Here is a 17,819-nt window from a genome sequence, read left to right as displayed (position 1 = left end):
GCCAAATTTTATCAGCTGGCTTTCAGGAAGCAGCTCATTCAAGAAATCTTCCGGTATGATGAGGGAAAAGAAGTCCACGCCCCCAATCCTCTCATAGAATCCATTCAACACCAACCGAAAAGAATGAAAAAAAGAAGAAACTGCAAGCTCGGCTATCAGAGAACAAGGGAGGAACAAAGATAAAACCTTATGTGAAGCACTTGTCAGTCTACCTCTACTTCACATCTTCACCTCTGACTGCTCTTCACAGTGGCACCACAGTCATGACCCCTGACTTGACAAGCCATGGAAAGTGCAGTAAATTTTTCTCATAGCTGAAACTGTGAATAATGACAGCTATAAACATGTGCAACAGTTTGTATATTCCAGTTTTCCTGTAATCAAGTTCGGGCTTAGTGCAGCCGGTAATTTTTGTTTTTGCTATTTACTTTTTTTGTGTTTTTAGCAAATTTCACAAATAAATGTTCATTTACTTTTGCACACACAACTCTGGTGTTTGTTTCATTCAGAAGTGTAACTAATAAGCTACAATTTCATGCATTGCAATATGTGCTGGGTGTATTAGTTCTTGAGAAAAAAAAATTTTCTTTCAGTACGCTCCAAATCGTGCATTTTTCCGCGGTAGCGAAAGAGTTAACACAGAAAACTACAAAAAATTTTAATGATTAAACACGTTACAGTACCAAAAAGAATCAAGTATGAAATGACAAAAAAAAAAAAAAAGATATCGCAACCACATCACCGAAGAAGTTCGATATCCAAATTTCAAATGTACTTAAAGTGGGCTGCACGGATCAAATCACAAAAATTACAAAAAAATGGTACCTTAGAAAACGTCAGATTTGGTATCTATAAAGTCTTTTTAATCATCTCTCGAAAAATTTACCCCAAAAGCAGCCCAGAAGTGGCTTTAAAAGATGTTTTCGTGACCGTGGGTATCAAAGAACAGGCTGAACTGAAATCTCCATGAAAATGCCAGTTTTCTCAGAAGTGTTTTTTGACCAGACTATCCTGCTTGCAGAAAGCATAGCATGACCATGGCTTTACGGATTTTCGTGCAGTTTATTACATTGCTTTCCTCGATAAATTCTTTATGCAGTGACGTTCCTGTATTTCTGAATTACGTTCTCATTTTTTTTCATTCTGTCAATAACTTTACATGACGATAATGAGTGCACATGCAAGTGTGGGTATCACATTCTGTGTAGGAAAACAATCTGGCTGCTAAAAACATTTGGAGAATGTCACTGCATCAACAATTCCTTTGGGTAAAATTTAGAGGGACTGCAGGTTCCCACCATGTTTTGTTGTCATGCCAGGCTTTCTGCAAGTTTGGTATAGCAATGAAGCACATAAAAAATTTATGACGTCAAAATACTTAACACATTTCAGAGAAATTTTGCATTCAAGCATTCAATGAACTTCCCAATAAGCAAGCCAAATTTCATTACTCTGCACAAAAAAATTAAGAATTCCACCGCTGTCTCCTTGTCCCTCTTAAAACTGAATCAGATACAGTCGTTAACTCAGACTTAAAGGGACAAAAAAAAAGTTCGAATTATCTGAAACCAGATTATCAAATTGCATCCACAAACCTGCCAATAATCATGCACATCACAGTAAATTTATATGGTGAAAAATTGGCAGTCGTCTCATATTTTTTAACCCTTTCAGGCGCTTTGTACACAATTGTGTAAGCGGCAAACTTAACGCTTTTGCTGAGAAACTGGAGCACTTAACAGTGTGGGGACGCCTTCGTCCCCTGCGTTCGCTTTCCCGCATTGCACACCCCACTGTTGTTAGCTCCCCCCCGAAAAGCACTCCTCTCGGTTCGGTTACTTTCAACTAACATGGGAGGGCGCTCGCGTCGCAGCGACACCAGCGCCACGGATGGCGTTTTGCTGCGCGCGCGCGGGGGATAGCTGGCTCTCTTCTCCCTGGGACAGGGAAGCGTGTTGGATGTTTCCGCGCGCGACTCCGCTCTTCGTCGACGGGCGCCTTTTGGTTGGAACTTGCTCCCGCCAAGCCCGTCCCGCTCGGCCTCGGAGTTTATCCCTTTGCCCTAGCGTGGGCGAACGTTCGCTCGTAACCGTGCTGGTGAGTCGGACATCCTCGATTCCTCAGTGTATTTTGTTGCTAGCTGGCGTTATTGTTGTTGCAGCAATAAATGCCTTGTTTGTGTCAGCCAGTGTGCCGTTCCTTTGTTCCCGCAGAGCAAGGCCCGCCGTGGTCGGCGTGCGCTCGGCAGCGTACGCGACCACGGGGTGGGGTCCGCGCGGCTTTGAACTGTGTCAGCCGCGGTTAAACGGGGAATACGTATTTATCTCCCCCATTTAAACCCCACAACAGTGATTTCATTATTTCAGTCAAATTGAGTGCCTTTCTTGTTGCAAATAAGTTGCTTTTTTGTACTGTGTAGCGAATGCGGTAGATATTATTTCAGATAAGAGTGAGCGTGGTAGCATTTTTTCCGCTGTTTTCGTGCAGACAGATTTTGCTTCGAGTGAAAGCAACGATTGTTTTTGCTCAGTTTTGAGGGTAATGTGATTCTTAGAAACACAAAGCGATTCCACGAACACTTGGGGGTTTATCTGACATACGAGAACATTTCGATGTTATTATTTCTAACAAATCTGACACTCTGTACGGAATTCTCCACATTGTTGTAAAAACTTACTTGCTGGGCTTTCACTTTCGGAAACTAACAAACTCCCTTTCTTGAGGCCTGAATATACTACTTAGATGAAAAAACAATTCATTTCAGTCAAAACAAAAAATGGCGCCTGAAAAGGTTAAGCAAAACCAGCATGGCAACCAACAACTACCTTTTGCAGTTCCATTAAATGTTTTACTGCATGGACATTATCTGCAATGTCAAAGCAGAATTGCTCCAAAATGTTAGAGGCACTCATGGTAGATTTCTCGGCACAACCTGATAATGGCAGACGCTTCTCACAAACAGTGGCACTGCATTAAGGAGGCTTCACTACGCAAACAGCGCACACCACGTGACAATAAAACAAAAAATAAAAGCACAGAAAAAAAGATTAAAATAGGATGAGACAAGTGCAGTGCAGTGCCGGGCATTCTGCATCCCTGACTGCATGTGTTGTCTCATTCAGAAGCAATATGATGCTTGCATTATTTCAACATGGTTTTGTGTACAAAAACAGATGTTATGGGCAAGCTCGCCCACTGGCTGCTCTATGCAACATCGCCCCTTACCGTCCACGTCGAGGGCAGTGGTCAAGATAGCCCACTCCAACTTGCCAGAGGCTGCAACCGGAAGAAATGAGGCCCAGTCTCAACTTTCATGATGACAAGCACCATTAGCACACTACAGTGATGCAATGCCGACACCTTTCAACAAAACTTAAACTACGCACTGGCTTTAAGATCACAAATTTCCAAGAATCTTCAAATACTCTGCGCTTCCTGGCAAAGCCGAGTCTTCCGCTAAAAGACCACTGAGGCTAGTTGCGACACCCTTTTTTTTTTTTGACATGCCAAAAATATTTCTTACACTACAAGTACGCAGAGTGCAAGGTACTGGCAACAAACTCCTGCAAAGAGGAAAAATGCGCTACTTTAAATAAAGCAGGGCGGTTTCAATAAAGAATCCCTTTCCAATTATTTCTGTTTCCTAGCTCATGCTTTATGCTAACAGTCTAGCTCCACACAGGCATTCACATAACAATCCCAAAAACTGCATCCCGCAATCTCACAGCTGTGTTTCAGAGCCAAGAATGCCCCAGGAGTTCCTTAGGCACCACTGAAGGCTAATTAGGAGCCTCGTAAAATGGGGGCAACCTTCAGCAACAAGTCCCGGCCATGAAATGGCCAGACATGCTTAAATATACTGAACCAGTTCATTTCAACCCAAGAGTTGGTGCTGGCATGGCACGGCACTTTTAAACAGAGCATATGTGCAAGGGAATGGGCATGACTTAGTTAAGGTAATGTACAGCCACCCTGATTTTTAATAATATAGCGCGAGCGTCGACCGAACTGCTGGTCAGCGCCTTACAACGGCGATAAGCGTGCAACAAGGCGAGAGTTCGCGCACGCGCACGAAGTCAGAGCGTCGTCTGCTACGCTGTTCCGAGCACGAGGACACACGCCCTGCCACAATATCAGTTCGCAATAAGATCTCGCCAAGTCGCAGAGCGCATGCGCATGATTAATATGTGAGACTGAATGAGACGTGATTTCTTTCTCTCTATCTTTTTTTTTTTTGCCTATTACGGGAGGCCAGCCTGGCGATGCAAAGTAGGGATAAGAAAAAATAAAATGAAAGAAATATAGCAGCACATTGAAACCATTGCCTGGATCGCGATAAACGGGGTTCCAACCAGCTCTTTAATCAGCCTTGCAGTGTCTCGGCGGTATAAAAAGGCATCGGTTGGAAGCCCGTTTACCGCGCTCCAGGCAATTGTTTCAATGTGCTGCTATATTTCTTTCATTATATTTTTTCTTATCCCAACTTTGCATGGCCAGGGTGGCCTCCCGTAACAAGCAAACAAAAAAGAGAGAAAGAAATCACGTCTCATGCAGTCTCACATATTAATCATGCGCATGCGCTCTACGACTTGGCGGGATCTTGCGAACTGATATTGTGGCAGGGCGTGTGTCCTCGTGCTCGGAACAGCGTAGCAGACGACGTTCTGCCTTCGTGCGCGTGCGCGAACTCTCGCCTTGTTGCACGCTTATCGCCGTTATAAGGCGCTGACCAGCAGTTCTGTCGACGCTCGCGCTATATTATTAAAAATCAGGGTGGCTGTACCTATCAAGCCTTGTCATACAGCCACAAAAAGGGAGGCTCGCCACAGAGTGACACAGCTACAGGAACCCGGAATGTGTCAAGGAAGACTTGCTTAAAAACCATTCTTACAATGAATATCAAGAGTAGACCATCAGCAAAACAAGATTTGACCCGAAGTCAGGCAGTTTTGATTAGAGCTGCTTTTGTTACGCAATACAAGTCAACATGATTATTTAAAACACATCCTACAAATCAAGACACATTTGCCCGAGGCAGCAGATGGGAAAAAAATGTGCAGCAACAGAGCTGAACACAAAACAGAGCGTTGTGCAAAAAGTTCATGTAAATGAACTAATAGCACTTCAGGCAAAAATCTGCCTCGGGTATCTGAATGAACCAAAGGCAAACCTTGGTTTGCCATTCCCTTCTGGGCTCAAAACAAGCACAAGATATTGACTAGTTTCAACTTTCTACGCACACCCACTCTCAGTCGTTTTCTCCACTTATCTCGGAGCTCAAAACATTTATTTCTCGCCAGTTATGTCACACTGGTGACGCACACACCTGTGATGTGTCATGAGGGTCGACGCATACTCCAAGATCAGGTGCTCCCTCAGTTCACTCGCATACCTAGAGTGAGAGGAAAGGCAATTGGTCATTAACCCTGTAACGCCCGGCATATGGTATAAGATACAGTATACAGGCTGCAGAAATGTGAATAGTCTTTCGTTATGCTTGCAAAATTGTATACATTCCTCACAGTACAGCACAAACTGCACTTCAGCACATATTTTTTGAAACGAAGTCAAAGTGACAGCGGCCAGAACTGCAGAAAGCCAGCTGGAAGTTTACATACTGCAAAAGCTAACCCTACGGGCAAAACAAACGAACACTTCAAAAGCTCTACTGCTGCACTAGTAGGTAATTAAATGATTTCAATATTTTATTACTCCCCAAGGAGTTAAAAAAACTAGTTCCCCTTTGAACGCAAAGGATTATAGCAGTGAGCTTAGTAAAATGTTGAGTTGGGAACATGGCTTATAACAGTGAGGGAACATGAAAGCGCAAGTCGAAGCTGAACAGTAACGCGGCTTGGACTTGAACTGAAAAATAAAAGTTATATATCTCTCTTTCACACATTGGTGTGGATGAGGATTATTCTGAAAGAGAAAACACCAACTTCAATCATTCACTGGTTAGACACAGTCTGCACTGACAATTGTAAAAACAGAACAAAAAGTCCCACGATTCAATAAGAATGGTGAATCTGAATTTCATTTCAGTCACCTGAATATATCAATCAGCAATGCTTAGACAGAATTTTATTTTGGATACGTGTATTAGATATATGTTTATTTACAACTAAACACATCGACTGATTGATTGAAAGAAAAGTGAACGAAGTGATAGCAAGGCTCATTACCATTCATCGCAGCATTTACCAGCGATGAAAACCTGTGTATGAGAAATGAGCTTCAAAAACAATAACATTAAATCGAGGAATGTGGCATGGTTATAAGCTTGCTGTTCCTTCTTTTTTAGCCAACTGCGTGGCAACAAAAAGTGTTTGCAGTAGAACCGTTAGCAGATTCTAGTAATGAGCACCATGGCAAAAACACAAATTCATGCAATTCTTTTTCAAATTAGTCATGGAACTGAAAGACGGCATGCACTGATCAGAGCAGCAGTAATGGAAATGCAGTGCAGCTTGTGAGGACCATACTAAAAAGTGGTAAACTTCTGGGAGAGAGGACACTGCAAACTTTCACTTGACTAAATCTTTTAATTCCACCACTTTATAAAAAGTTACAGCCCCCCAAAAGAGAAAGTAATTGAACATTTAACTTACAAGATAAAAAAGCTCTGCCCTATGGCACGGGGCAATAACATCACCAAACCGTGCCAGAATCACCGCTACTTCCACATGCCAGTCAAGCTTTTACGGTGCTAGCCTTTACCGTGAGGCATTTTAGTTTACATATTTGGACTGATTTGATGACACTCAAGACTCCGACGCCTCGTCTGTGACAACTACTGATCAAGCAAACACTCTCAGCAGCAGCAAGACAATGGGAAGATCCACTGACTCAGGGTGGCTTGCTTCCATCTGGCCAGTATGGAAGAGCAGGTCTGAGAGATGGGCCGAGAACCACCAGTTGTCCAGGAACCGGCTGCATGTAACAGAGTTCCAGAAGCCAGTCAGCCGCCACGTCAAGTTATGTGAGCATGCTTGCAAGCGAGGCAGCCAGTACAACAAATTAGACAGTGCCTAGTGCACAAGAACTTGCATGCTGATATACTTCAACTCAAAGTGGGACACAGCATTTAGAAATGCTTTGACCAATCCTGCCCAGATTAAGGTAAAATTCAGCAAACTGCAGTGATTAATCATGAAGAGACAATGTGGCAGCTCCTTTTGGAATATCTGCTACACTCTTTAAGTTTCAACTATTAGCACTTTCATATTCAATAAATGAATCACACAGAGATACATGGGGCTTTCATGCCGAAGTGCCCACTGAATATATCTGAAAGGACGGGAGGAGTTAAATTTATTTGCGACCTAAAATAAGTTTTAAACATTTCACTCCATTCACTGACATGCTATACACAACAAGAAGTGATGCGCTATACAGTAAAACGTTACTTTGAAACCGGCGTCCACGGCTGCATTGCAGCAAAGCACGCCTTCTCCTCTGCAGGCACATGCTTCGGCAGTCCGCAAGCCGTACCATAGACTGGTCTTTGTGCTGGAAGTACTGGGGCTGGTAGGGTGCTTTGCATATCAAGCATTGGCATCTATCCGCAGTGCCACCTCCCGGCTCTGAGGGGCCATCGAATCACTGGTTCGCGACGAATTGGGACCAGGCATTCCCACACGCAATCCAGATCTTCGAATTAACCGGGTTGGTGCCAGCCACCACATTCAATTATCCGGTCAAATTTACACTAACAAAAGGTGCCAGCATAAATTCCAAACAATCAGCTCAATTCATGTTTTGCTCAACAGATGCCCGAGTAGCTTACCTGGCTTCCCGAATAACCATGGGCAAGTCGAACCGGAACGCTGCCAGCAGTATGTTGTCCATGCCTCCAGTTGGCTCCACCCCTCCAAATTGCGTCAGACAGTCCTGTTTATCCAGATAAACCGATTGTAACAACGCGGAGTACACTGTGCCCAACCAAAATTAGTACAGTTCATATGATATATCCTGGCAGCAAATTTAATCAAACAACCATGCAAATTGTTATTAATAATATAAGATCTTTATTATTATTAAGCACCCTCTCAATAACAGAAGTGTATTTTCAACAACAACCATGGCAACAACATGGTGAGAGACATTCGGCATGAGGCCCAGCCCCCAAAGTGAAAATGGCGAAGCAAATTTAGGGCATACTAACCTCCGCCAGGTCAGCCAGCATTTGCGGGTTATCCGCTGGACAGGTGTAGGTCACCAGGGCAACCAGGTAGTTATACCATGTTGAGCACATCTCCCTGAAAAGTATGGCAAAGCTCAAGAAAAACTTTGATACTCACTGCCCTTTCTTACAAACATGCTAACTTGCAGTAACTATCTTTATGACAAGATGGCTGCCCTGAAAGGTTACCAACTCCATTCCAATTCTACTGAGGGGAAAAGGAAACCGTGTTAATTACATTTACAATTTCTTGGGGCGGGAAAGAGAACAGTAAATAACTCTCATCCCTTCTGTTGTGGCACAGAGGACAAAAAGGTTTTTTAAAGCATTCAACAAAGCACACACCGTGTAAAGATTCACAAGGCCCCGTCAAGTTCATCTGAAAGTGAGTCAACTGTATGTAAAATGCTCGAGTACAAAATATATCCATTTGAGAGGTAACTAATTCAAGACTTCAGCGATTACCGAGCATAGAGAGTAGTATTAGGCATAGCAAACTGCACCGCGTTTGTTTGTGGCTCTGTAATCTTCTTGACCTGTTCATAAATGAGACTTGTAATTCAGACCCATAATGTTAAGCAGCACCTTGTTGACCACACATGAACTGACATTGGAAAAAAAAAGCAAAAGCAGCGGAGCAGAATAATAGACGAAAGGAATGCATGAGAGCTGTGACGGATCAAAAAAGACTGAAGAGCACCCGAATGAGCAAGCACTGCCATTGGGAAAACTAAAATTATCAGCAGCCGAGTTGAGATGGGTAGTGTAGCAAAATAAAAAATGGTTTTCTTTCTTTTTTTTCGGTAACACTTTCAAACTCAGGCAGCTTTTAGTAATAGCCTGATACTGGAAAAGGAGCACGCCTGTGTTTCGTGAGCACCTGTGAAGAAACAAGGCAATTCCATTGTAATTCAATAGAGCAGAGGAAGCCAAACACAACTGTATTTTTTATTTTTTTGGAACAGTCAGTGCCAATCATGTTCCCATCCCTGGCCTCCAGAAAATGAGAACGGCTATGTAATCGACCCAACTATTTAATGGCCAATGCAAAACTCTGAATAGCATGCAAGTATCTAATTTAATTTTACAAACACGTGAAATGATTGATGAATGAGATGGAGTACTCAGTCAACATTCACAGCATTCAACCAGTCCAATGCAACACCAGCATGACTCTTGCAATCACGCAATAAAAGTGTTGAAATGCTCCCACTTTGCCCATGAGTAATTTGACCATGACACAGATTTATTTTATACATTCCTTTATATATATATATATATATATATATATATATATATATATATATATATATATATATATATATATATATATATATATATGACAGAAGCCAACAGCCACAGAAACCAAGGGGCACAGGGGATTTTTTTTTTTTTTTACCCACCGGCGGCAGGTGGTTGTTTTTTCTTCTGCTTTTCTAATCAGTTATCTTTAAAAACGATAACATATTCAGTAATATTCTAAATTGATCAACACCACAAAATAAACAACTTAAAAAAAAAATCCCCTGTGCCCCTTGGTTTCTGTGGCTGTTGGCTTCTGTCATATTTATAACGAGCCCCTCATCCCCTTCCCTTGTTTGCTTTATATATATATATATATATATATATATATATATATATATATATATATATATATACACATTATATTTATACATTTATACATTTTATACATTCCTAATATCACATATTTACTACAGATGAAGACACGACCATTTCTACCCTAAAAAAATTTTCAAAAAACTATTTACATAAAGCAAGCATGTGCTGACAGGTGCAATGTTACACTCCTTCGCAGTTTCACAAAGCACATGTGGCCACCTGTAGATATATGCAACTCCTTTTAATTGCAGCTCACCACTTCATTAACATAACTACATTAATAAGGGTTAATGTAGTCATAGACCGGGGGGGAGGGGGAGAGGGGGCATGCATGACAGCAAGAAAAAAGTTCATGCCTTGAACTATTCACACAAAAAAGTAAAAAACTGGGCTGCAAGCTAATAGTTACAAATTCTACTGGAGGGCATGCTTCGCATGCAATGGATGCAAGCCAGAAGCACAGACCTCACAGATCATTTGTGACTTCTGGATGCCTGAACATGTTGTACTAAAACCACTAGCAGTTACATCGTTATACATGTGCAGTAATTAATGAATCCAACAGACAAAAAATAAAACCCACACACACCTTAATTTTCCAAGGGTTTCCTTGTCGCCCATTAATATCTGCAAACAGTAGGAGAACAAAACATCACTAAGCTTCAGACACTCTTGTAACAAACTTCACTGCCATGCATCGTTTGTCGGTCAATATAAAAAAGTTTACACTGTGCAAGCTGACTGATGTCCGGCAACTGACTGATGTCCATTTGGAGAGCGGAAGAGAAATTTTGGGCTTTTCTAGATTTTACCAAGCACTGCAACCAGCATATTTCTCCCCTAATTCAGCCTTGCCTTTAAAACTCAATACGGCACTGCTGTTGGTGTGATTTCCCAACAGCAGAGAAAAAGCATGCAGAAGTTTGTCATTGTTACACTGCTGCAAACATGGCATGGCAGCTCCACCATGGCACAACATAAATAAAGCTGTGTCTGCACAGGTCTTGGAGACAGTGGATAGAATACGCCACAAGAAGAAACAAGCTTCTTGCTTTTGACTAGAACGCTTGCAAGACTGTGCATGCAGATATGGCAAAATAGCTGGTGCAAGCCATTCTTCCTATGTAATGCTCCATTTGGCTATGAAAGAAACCAGCAAAGGGGCATATAGAACAAACAATAAACTAGTGCGACACACAAACGTGCCTCTACACAGAATGACATCATGTCTGGTCTCGTGGTTAACCTGAGCAGCAATAAGGCCTTGGCTGTCTTTAGTAACACACTTTAGGGAAACACACAGTCCTCTGCTTGAAAAGGAGAAAGGTCATACAGGTAGTGCTAGCTGCCCGTGAGCGCCATGATGTGTCATGAAGGGACTTCCAAAAGCAGGCAGGCCCTCTGAACCGCCTTCCCCACCCCCCAGTTGGTGCAAGCTATGGTGATCATGCATTAGCATTACATCTTTCTTTTTTCTTGTTCCATCTATTGCAGAGAGAGAAATACTTTATTTCGTGACAAATTAAGCGCCGAGCAGTCTTTTCTAAACACACATTCCCTTCATGTACAGTACAGTTCATTGTTAAAGGGAACATGCAATCGTCCTCGCCAGCTCTCAGTGGCACTACTTCACGAAGCACAGAGGCCACGTGATCGCATATTTCCTATAACAGTGGACCACACTGCACTTCGCGTGGAAAACGAGAGCAACTGTGGATGAAATGCTCCACGTGTGCAATAAAGACCAATCATATGCAGTGTGTCTCAGCACAAGAGTTTGTGGTACCTGCGTGCTTTCTGCAACGAAGTTCCTGGTTTATAAACGCTAATTCTATTCGAGGCCCAGAGCCATCGTGCTCATGTGCATTGCGATGGTTCAGTACGGCTGTGATAAATGAGCCTGACTGCACTAAGCTGTTCACAGTTGAATTCAGAAAGACTACGACGACTTCACAAAAATCCTGCAAGCATTCGTTACATGCTACTACACCTACACTCATTTGAATACCCATGGTATATGCCATTCTCTTTTCTGATCAGTCACCTCTAGTGATATATCACAGGGGCGATGCAAAAATAGGGGGTGGGTGTGCTGCCACTTGAAGCTGACTGGAATTGTGAAATGAAAGCTTGCAAAATTTTGAGCCTGCTTACTGCATGATCTCGTGCCAGCAACTATTGTATCAGCAGACAGAGATTAGCAGCTGCCAACTATCTGCAGGCACCATCACAAATTCCGACAAAAATGGCGGGAAACATACTTTAGGCTTTGTCGGTGCCACATTAAAAGGTTATATTCTGTGGATTTCCAGTGAAGCGAGAAAACAAAACAAAAAAAAAAAAGCTTTGTGACATAAGGAGGCATCTGCAAAATAGCTGGCAGCCACTTAAGGGAGGACACTGGTCTTGAAAAAAAAAATTTTATTAATGAAGTCACAGTTACGAAATCTTCAGGGCTTATGTATTTTTGTGTGCTGATTCTAAATATGTCATTTAATTTCATGTAAAACAATTCCTTGAGCACTTATGCACTTTTTATGCTAGTATTTTGCGGAGAGTTTTGAAGAAAATTTGCTGCAGGAAACTCGCTGAAACGTATGCCATTGGGTTCTCTTGACACCAAGGAATACAATAAGGGTGAAATTGTCTTCCTGCCTATCATAGAACTTAAGTTATAGAGTTTTGAAGTTGTCGCTTCGGAAATGAGAAGGAAAGTGTGTATTCCTGTTTCTGAAGTGGCAGCTTCAGTACCCTATTACTCAAGTTCTATGAGAGCCAGGATGATAATTTTGCCCTTATTGTATTCCTTGGTGTCAAGAGAATCCAATGGCATACATTCCAGCGAGTTTCCTGCAGCAAATTTTCTTCAAAACTCTCCGCAAAATACTTGCATAAAAAGTGCATAAGTGCTCAAGGAATTGTTTTACATGAAATTAAATGACATATCTAGAATCAGCGCACAAAAACAAATGTGCCCTGAAAATTTCATAACTATGACTAAATTAATAAAATTCTTTTTTCAAGACCAGTGTCCCCCCTTAATTAAAAGACAGCAGACAAACCAGAGAGGGCCTTTCGATAGTTCTTCCAAGATCTGACACAGTACCCAAGATGATGCAATGGTGCACCCTGTTTCTCACTTCTGCACTACAAACTGGTGAGCGCACTGGGTCAAATTTTATGTCAGGACTGGACATGGGAAGAAACAGACAGGGGGCACTTTCAACTTCCTTCTCCTTTACTGTGTGCACTTTCCTGCCTTCACTAGCACACTACCTGCACTTCAAACACCTGATTAACTGCACAGAGACGCTTTGCACATCACTCAAGACGTGTACGACAGACAAATCGGAGAAGCAACAACCTTGCAGGCGGTCTCCAGCTCAGGCAAGAGAGAGAATTCGCCGTCCTCGAAGTGGCGTGTACACTGGGCTACCCATGTCTGCCACCAAACATGCAGCTCCCGTGATGCCACCTGGTGGGATCCCTGCACAATACAAGCACCATGACGCATACACAGCACTCTCCCAGTCATACATTTTCATTGCAGCTACAACTGTTAATACGGCGCCACTAGTATAGACACCTGCACAGCAAGGGGAATAGGGGTCATGTGAACGATAGACCGATAGGTCACATGACCTATCCCATGACCTCCTGCTCGCTAGAGTGAGCGGTTCAATGGGAAGGGGGTGAAAGAGTGCAAAGCAGGGCAACACAACAGGGCGTGGAAGCAAGAGGGAAGCACTGTTCTGCAGAGGTGCAGAGTGGACGGCAAGTGACCTGGCAGCAGGAGGGAGCACCAACTCTGGTGCTGCGTGAGGATTTGCAGCCATAATGCACAGCAGTGGGAAAGAATGAGGCCCTGCAGCTCAACAAAAGAGGGCACAGAATAACAGCTATCGCTGCACCTCGCATTATTCAGCCTAAAGTAAACCACAACACTTAAGGAGAACTCTTCCCCTCATGAAAAATATTTTCTTCTTTCAGCCACTAAAGAGAGCACAATGAGCTAAGCACCTGTGCTATCCCTTAACTAATGCCCAAAAAGGTCTTCATACACAGTGAACTCCCATTCAGATGAACTACTGATGAGATGAGCAAATTTTCATGGTCCCTTCAAGTTCGTTAAGACTTGAACTTGAGGGAAGTCTACTGTATGCATCTATTTTGCCTGCTAAGCATCACACACCTGGGAAGCATAGGTTAATTCCCAACATTGTCATTGAGATTAAATGTGACAGAAATTTCACTGAGCTGTGCGGTAGAAATGACCTCAATGATGAACTAGAAACCTACACAGATATTGACACTAAAGCCCACTGTTTCTTCAATTTGTCAATTCAGTTTCACTCCCCAACATCACTGTGTTGTCTTCTTTTCTTAGAACTTGGCTACAAAAAAAAAACGAAAAAGAAAAAAATCCTTTCAACATCAAGGAGAGTACCGAATTTCCTCAAAATTCAAAACCTGATAAACCTCTGGTTAGCTCACTATGAGCCCCCACCTGAACCCAACTCATTTTCTGCACTTATCCACAGAAAACTAGCTTACCCGTGGTGCCGCCTGCAGCAGTTCTTCAAAGGTGACAAAGTCTTCTCGGCCTGAGCTTGGGTGTCTTCGAAGAAGCCTCCTTGCTTCGTCCAAATCAGCTTGCAGAATCAGCAGGTACACCTGCAAAAACCCTTTATCAGTCTGCGTTACAATGTGACCAGTGAATGCCTGGCCTTAAAGGGAAACTGAGCACAACTGAGGGAAACTGAGCAGTCACATCCGAGAGGTCTCACAGTACAAATATCTAGGAATTACTCTTAACAACCGATTAACCTGGGGCACTCATATTTCTGAGATCTGTTCAGCCGCTTTTTCTCAGCTGTGTTTCTTGAGACGCAAATTAAAACATACTCCTAGAGGTGTTAAGCTTCTGGCTTACAAAACTTTTGTCAGGTCCAAACTTGAGTACTCTTCTGAAATTTGGGACCCGCACACCAAGAAAAATATTTATCAACTAGAGCTCATCCAACGGAAGGCAGTACATTTCATTTTTAATAAATATAGAAGGTCTGACTCCCCAACACAGCTCATGAAAGACAATAGCATTCCGTTGCTTCGTACACGCAGAAAACTTAACCGTATTTCTTTCCTTCATAAAATTATCTCAGGCAAGCTTAACATTTCTCACCGTTCATTCATCAAGCATTCCACTGCTCGAAGGACCCGCCATACTAGGGAGCACTCCTTACAGCCTCTTTTCGCTAAAACAAACTCATTTAAGCACAGTTTCTTCCCTCAAACAATAACAGATTGGAACGCACTCCCTGAATCGATTTTTAACTCTCCTAACGTAGAACAGGCACTAAAAACATTTTTGCTTCAGTAAAAATAAAGTGACTCTCCTGTATTCAATTTTAAGCATGTATTTCTCTTTGTCGTTGCTATGTTCATCTTTTAAGTTCCATTTTTGCTGTCTGTCACATGAAATGTTTTCACGTGGTGTTGTGATTTGTGTTTTCTTATGCCCCTCCTGCTTGGGCCAACGCTGGCCTGCAGTATTTTGAAATAAATAAATATAAATAAATAAGCTCCATCCAATTAATGTCCCAACAAAAATTGATTCTCTGGCTCTTTCTGGCTGGTATGCTGACATTTGTCCAGCAGCAAGAAGCCCGTTTAAGGCCGAGAGTGTTGAATATAAAAATGATCCCGCCACTCGATTCAAACTTGTGATGTCCACGCCGAGAAGGACTGGTTACTGCCATTTTGAAGTGTGTGGCAGTGTAACATAGCCTCCAGAATATGACGTTGTCAACGAACGCAGTTTACTTGCGAAATCGGCCACTCACAGTGATACCTGCACCGTATATACTTGTGTAATGAACCTCCTCTCTTTCCAGAAAAGTTGACATCAATTTGGCGGGAGGGTTGATTAACGCAGGAAAAAAGTTTCAACAATTTTTTTCAGGACAGTCAATCATACGTACATCCGTCTGCCCGTCCATCCACCTGTCTAACTATCAACAAAAGCACACGGTCAAATGTATTTGTGTTGTCTGTGTTACCTGTACCATGGCGCAATACGACACTTTTGTGATAGCCGACGGCACCAGCCAATCGCGGCAAGGTAAAGTGAAGATGCTGAATACCAGCCCTGAAGGTCAGATGTGCATTTTAACATTAATAAAGCACACCTGACCTTCATTTTAACGATGCAAAGGCATCTTAGACAAAGAGCACCATGGCTAGCATATTTAGTCAGCATGAGGTGAGCTCAGAGACCCATTTTCCCCAAAATATTTCACTCCAGAGAAGCCGAGTACCAGGGCTGTAGGAAGCTTGTACCCACTGGAAAAATGGTGGGTAGCCAGTGACACCTGGAACCAAGCCCTTTGCCTCCCGCATACAGAAGGAGATACTCAAATCATTTAAGCTACCACTGTGGTCACTAGCACCACTAATGGGCCCCCCGCCTGCTATGGTAAGCATCATCTACACACCCAGTGACAAGCTCAGCTCGCTCATTGCGGATTAACAAAGTCTGACAGACAAGCTTCGAAAAGAATGACTGTCAGTTTGTGTCCATTTCCAGGTCTGACTCAAGACGTCCGCAAGTCATCCCTTTGTCTGCACTTCCAAGTTTCAGTTTTATTTTGGTTGGGCGCCAAGACAAAGATCAGTCTCAAAGGGACAGTGAGGAGAGCTCTATTAATATTTTTGTTAAAGCAAAATCCGATAGTTCGGCATTTCATGGCTTTATTGCCACTTGGCCGGCAGCGAAAGATGCATTTATTTCTAAGAAATTTGGATTCGAAGTTGAAAAGGTTTTCCCGCCGCTCTGATTCAAACTTGGGATTCTCTTGTGACGACACAGGACTAAGTGACGTGAAACATGAAGTGCACATGACGCAACGCAGACTCCGTGATTTGTGGCTGCCAGCAGTGCGGCCTAGCAGCAGCCGAAAAGAAAGCTACCGCCGGCCGCACGTTGAAGGCATCTATCGGCTATTGCGGCCATCGCTACCGTCGCTTCGGTTACGTTTGCACCGGCATTTTGCCAGCGTTACGATGGATCCCGCTCTCGAAGTCGTCAACGAAGTTCTTGCAAATAGACACCTTTAGCATACCATGTACCTTGTTACCGTTAGCAGAATACCGAGAGTCCGCCTACCGCCGGTGAGCAGGCGCTGATTGGTCCCGATGCTGCAGGCACACGCGTAGACGCCGGGCACGTGGCGCCATCTGGCGACGTCAAGGAGATTTGCAGATGCATTGGCTGCGCCTCAGTGATTCGTGGCTTCTCGTGTCCTAGTGTTGCTAGAACCATTGGTTCTAGCAACACTGTTTTGTCCTATGACGTCATCACGCTTGTACTTGAGAGTTTGGCCTGTGGCGGCGATACCTGTATTTTGGTTCTTGCTCTTTTCTACATTACAAGAGCTTTGTTGTCAGTATGAGTGGCGTTTTTGTAATCAGGAGCTGGTATTCTGTCGATACAAGCCAACTTCAATTTCTCCTCACTGTCCCTTTAAGATAATAATCCGTTCACGTCTTACTGCTGTGAAACAGGTGAATATCCCCACAACAAAATCTGCCCAAACAGTGCAGTCCCCAAGGTGAATGACTAAATTTGACTGGAGCTTAAAAAAATACATTCTAAATGATCATAATAATTTCCCACCTGCCAAATTAGAGATCTAACACTTGGCTACTGAATCTGTTCCCGTTATAAAGTTCGAGGAAGTGGCTTCTCACGTTCAGATCTGTCCATACACAAGTGTAACATAGTCCCACAGTTCCGTGTGATCGGTATGCACAAACTGCTAGGTGTGCAACATAGAGCTGTGCAACCGTGTATACCATGTACACGGTCGTCCACTTCTAGTTTGAACACGGCTCCGGGCGGCCGGCGCTCCGCGCAGCGCCTCTCTCGGTCGCCTGGGTAACTAGCGCGCAGGCGTAGTGGAATCCATGGGCGTGGCTTTCGCCGCGTCGTCTGCTACAGCGTGCCAGCGTCACC

The 17,819-nt window shown here is 43.2% G+C and overlaps 1 protein-coding gene across 1 annotated transcript in view; it reads right to left on the bottom strand.

Moving 5' to 3' along the window:
- Window positions 1-17,819, bottom strand: part of Nup75 (nuclear pore complex protein Nup75) — a 43,642-nt gene that overhangs the window by 10,740 nt on the left and 15,083 nt on the right. The window contains exons 9-16 of the mRNA XM_089574111.1: window positions 14,360-14,479; window positions 13,170-13,292; window positions 10,395-10,432; window positions 8,168-8,261; window positions 7,790-7,893; window positions 6,850-6,933; window positions 5,327-5,392; window positions 3,226-3,276 (exon numbers count right to left, since the gene is read on the bottom strand). Coding sequence (XP_089430237.1) covers window positions 3,226-3,276; window positions 5,327-5,392; window positions 6,850-6,933; window positions 7,790-7,893; window positions 8,168-8,261; window positions 10,395-10,432; window positions 13,170-13,292; window positions 14,360-14,479 — 680 coding nt within the window. The remainder of the gene's footprint in view (window positions 1-3,225; window positions 3,277-5,326; window positions 5,393-6,849; window positions 6,934-7,789; window positions 7,894-8,167; window positions 8,262-10,394; window positions 10,433-13,169; window positions 13,293-14,359; window positions 14,480-17,819) is intronic.

The sequence above is a fragment of the Amblyomma mixtum genome, chromosome 2 (assembly GCF_055824585.1).
Source record: "Amblyomma mixtum isolate Tamu chromosome 2, ASM5582458v1, whole genome shotgun sequence".
Classification (NCBI taxonomy): domain Eukaryota; kingdom Metazoa; phylum Arthropoda; class Arachnida; order Ixodida; family Ixodidae; genus Amblyomma; species Amblyomma mixtum.
The sequence above is the reverse complement of the archived record's forward strand: the minus strand, read 5'-3'. Positions and strand labels throughout refer to the sequence as shown.